The sequence below is a fragment of the Atta cephalotes genome (assembly GCF_000143395.1).
Source record: "Atta cephalotes unplaced genomic scaffold scaffold00046, whole genome shotgun sequence".
NCBI classification, from domain to species: domain Eukaryota; kingdom Metazoa; phylum Arthropoda; class Insecta; order Hymenoptera; family Formicidae; genus Atta; species Atta cephalotes.
Window position 1 is genome coordinate 1,623,601 of NW_012130110.1, and position 4,241 is coordinate 1,627,841.

The 4,241-nt window shown below is 32.5% G+C and overlaps 1 protein-coding gene across 1 annotated transcript in view; it reads left to right on the forward strand.

Annotated features, from left to right (window-relative positions):
- Positions 1-2,611, forward strand: part of LOC105622550 (T-complex protein 1 subunit theta) — a 3,177-nt gene extending 566 nt beyond the window's left edge. The window contains exons 2-5 of the mRNA XM_012203966.1: positions 217-519; positions 666-1,310; positions 1,722-2,162; positions 2,314-2,611. Coding sequence (XP_012059356.1) covers positions 217-519; positions 666-1,310; positions 1,722-2,162; positions 2,314-2,502 — 1,578 coding nt within the window. The 3' untranslated portion in view covers positions 2,503-2,611. The remainder of the gene's footprint in view (positions 1-216; positions 520-665; positions 1,311-1,721; positions 2,163-2,313) is intronic.
- Positions 2,612-4,241: the final 1,630 nt, after the last annotated feature.

The window sequence follows — 4,241 nt, forward strand, 5'->3', positions numbered from 1 at the left end:
GTAACGTAACGTTAAGTTAAAGTTAAAGTTAACTAATTAAGTAATAAAACGTAAAATAAACTAATATACTACTAATATATATATATATATATATATATATATATATATATATATATATATATAAAAGAATCAAGTCAAGATGGAAAATTTAATTTTTTTACATATTAAATTAGCTTAGCCATTTGATTTTGATAAATTTGTTAATTATGTTTTTAGTACTTTTCGGGTCTCGAAGAAGCAGTCTACAGGAATATTACAGCTTGCAAACAATTTGCTGATACTGTAAGGAGTGCATACGGCCCTAATGGCATGAATAAAATGGTCATTAATCATATTGAGAAACTGTTTGTAACAAATGATGCAGTAACAATTGTTAATGAATTAGAAGTAGAGCATCCAGCTGCCAAGTTATTAGTCTTGGCATCAAAAATGCAAGAAGCTGAAGTAGGAGATGGAACAAATTTCGTTATCATCTTTGCTGGAGAATTGCTTCATGCAGCAGAAGGATTGCTTCGTCTAGTATGTTGTTTTATAATATTTAATTACATTGATGTATCAGTAAAGTTTTCTTTTTTATTTAAAATATAAAATATTTTTCCAGAAATGTGATAAATAATGCATTTAATAGAAATAAATTATATTTTAATTATATTTTTTTATTACAGGGTATTACAACTTCAGAGATTATTGAAGGTTATGAGAATGTCTTGAATAAAGCACTTGAAATCTTACCGACTCTAATTGTTCATGAAGTAAAAGATGTACGAGACGAAGAACAAGTGAAGAAAGGAATTAGGAGCACTATCATGAGCAAACAGTATGGAAATGAGGACATCCTTGCTTCTCTCGTCATCAAGGCTTGTATCTCTATTTTGCCAGAGAAGACAACATTTAACGTTGACAACATACGAGTTTGCAAAATACTCGGGGGTGGTTTAAGTAACTCCCAAGTAATGCAAGGCATGGTATTTAAGCGTCAAGTGGAAGGAGATATCACAAAGCAAACCGAAGCAAAGATTGCGGTTTACACTTGCGCTGTGGACATCATTCAGACCGAGACCAAAGGTACAGTGCTGATTAAAACAGCTGATGAGCTATTGAAATTTTCGCGTGGTGAGGAATCGTTGTTAGAAAACCAGATCAAGGCAATCGCTTATAGCGGCGCCAAAGTGGTTGTGTCCGGTGGAAAATTTGGCAACATGGCTCTGCATTATATGAACAAGTACAATCTGATGGCTGTTCGTATCCCGAGCAAGTTCGACATCAGGCGACTTTGCAAGACCATCGGTGCTACCGCGCTGTCAAAACTGGTAAATTTTGGCCCTGATTTCTCAATTCCGCTAGACATTTTAGTATCTTGCGTAACTTCATCTGATATACAATTATAGATCTATTTTCTATAGCTTAATTAGTGTACTTTTGGAATTTAAAGTGAAATAAATATATGTCTGATATTTGATAAAAACAAGAAAATTTAAGGCTGGTACAGTCTGTTCTTATTTCAAGACGTCTTAAGATGCTAATATGATCTTGTGATTAAGTAATCATATCTGAAAATTATATTTAAGACTCTTCATTATAAGAACCTATCATGAGTATTGACGTTAGTCCAATATAGTGCCAAAATAAAAAATAGATAATGTTTTAGAATAAGCTTTTTAAGCTTTAGAGTAAGATTTTACAATAATCAATCAATAATATATCAATAATTTATTTTAAAGGTACCTCCGACGAAAGAAGAGTTGGGATATGCCGATACGGTATACATAGACGAATTGGGAGACACTATAGTGGTAGTGTTTAAACTGGAGGGAAAAGAGAGCCGCGTCAGCACCGTGCTTGTGCGTGGCTCGACCGAGAATTATATGGATGATATTGAGCGCGCAATTGATGATGGTGTCAACACCTTCAAAGGCATTACGAAAGACGGTAGATTTGTTCCTGGTGCAGGTGCTATGGAGATCGAGCTTGCTGCACAATTGGCGGCGTATGCGGATACGCTACCCGGTCTCGAGCAGTATGCCGCACGCAAATTCGCCACTGCCTTAGAGATATTCCCGAAAACGCTGGCCGAGAGCAGCGGTATACGCGCGTCCGAACTTGTATCAAAGTTATATGCAGCACACAAGGAAGGAAAGAAGAACTACGGTTTTGATATCGATGTATGTCTCTCTCTCTCTCTCTCTCTCTCCTTCCCTCTCCCTCTTCCTCCCTCCCTTCTATTTGAATTCTTATGATGATCTTAGGATTGTCTTTCTTGAAATCTAAGACATTTATATGGATAATTACTTCAATTCTATATTTTTTTTCCAGGGTGAGAGCGCAGCTTTGATCGATACCATCGAAGCCGGAATCTTGGATTTGTATCTGACAAAGCAATGGGCGATCAAATATGCGGTCGGTGCGGCGTGTGCGGTTCTCAAAGTAGATCAAATCATTATGGCAAAGCGAGCGGGCGGTCCGAAAGTTCCAGCGGGAGGCGTTCGCGAAGAAGACGATTAATAAGTGAACGAATCGACAGCATAATTGCAAACTTTCATATGTCTTATTAACATATTATTAGTTTCTGAAAAAGTTATTGGAATAGAGCGAATAAAAAATAAACACCGTGTCTCTGCTTAATTCGCCTAATTAAAAAGAAAAGAAATGTACTTTCTATTGCATGTTTGCATTTCTGGAGGTGGGCAAAAACTTCTATAATTTTATATTTTCCATCTGTTGAATTTCAAATTATATTAATTTTATATTGTATTAATTTAAGATTCAACAGATGCACTGGATAGATATTAAGCCAAGTATTAAATAAACTTGTTAATAAATATAGTATTCAGTACCATTTTTTCTCTGTTAATTTGATAGAGTATAAAAAAATAAAAATCACATAATAAATAAGAATCGTAATTAATAATAAATAAATATGTTGCAAATAATTTGGTAAATTGTATAATAAATTGTCAGAATCTGTAGCAACATTTATTTGGCTACTAAAAAATCAAATTATTGTATGGATGATAAAATATGAATAATAAAATAGATCTGTAAATATATATATATATATATAAAGTCAAAAAGTAGTTTTCGAAAAAATTTCAGAAATAATATTAGTAAAAAGAAATCCATTATTTTTGCATGAAATTGAATGGAAAAATAATGGATTTCTTTTTACTACACCTAATATTATATAAACATTGAATACACTTGGAAGTTTTCCAATCATATATTGTCAATTTAAGGTTTCATTTAGCAGAAACAAACTAAACCCTTCACCATCTCCACCGATTTTATCGGTATCTTCTGTTCTTTGTAAATATATTCGCTTGCAAAAAAACGTAAAAAAATTAATCAAAACAATTATATCATATATTTGAAAAGCTGGATGTATTACAAAGTTAAAACTGGATATATTATAAAATTCAATACATTTATTAAAATTATTACAGCGTGGTAAGGCATAAAACTAGATGTATTACAAAATTCAGTACGACTATTACAGTAATGGTAATGACAATCTAATAAAAATTCTTGTGTTAACATTAATAATTAATACAAAATTAAAATATAATGTGCATTATTAACTAATATTAACTAATATTAAAAAAGATAAGTAACACTTTCAAAACGCTTATATTACAATTAATAATTAGTTTTTACTTCTATATATGTATATATATTCTTTCTATATATGTATATATAGATGTATAACCATTTATGTTTAACAACTTTACAAGCAAGGTTGAGTTCGGAAAAGTGTTGCAGCCGTTCTGTCCACGACTGTACATATAAGAAAAAGGATTACTTATAAGAATTTGAATCATGTCCTTCCTCGGCTTTCATTTCTTCGAGCACATATCTCACATCATGAGAAATTTCGTAACATATTTTGTTGATAAATTATAGACGAATAATCAAATAATCAATCCTGAATACGATCAAAATATATCGAAAAAAACTCTGGAACGGTTATTTCCGATCCGCTGAAAATTTTTTTTAGTGGACCAAAGAATGCTTCAAAGCATTTGTAGCATCATGCGATTGTAGTCTATCCTCTGGTTTATAAAAATCGACATTGATCGCGTTTCAGTAGACTCAACTGTTGCGAAACGGATCTGTCAGCGCTCTCATTGTTATTGTATTGTTCTTTTAGATAGATTAATATAATAGCAGCAAGAGAGAGAGAGAGAGAGAGAGAGAGAGAGAGAGAGAGAGAGAGAGAGAGAGAGAGAGAGAGAGAGAGAGAGAGA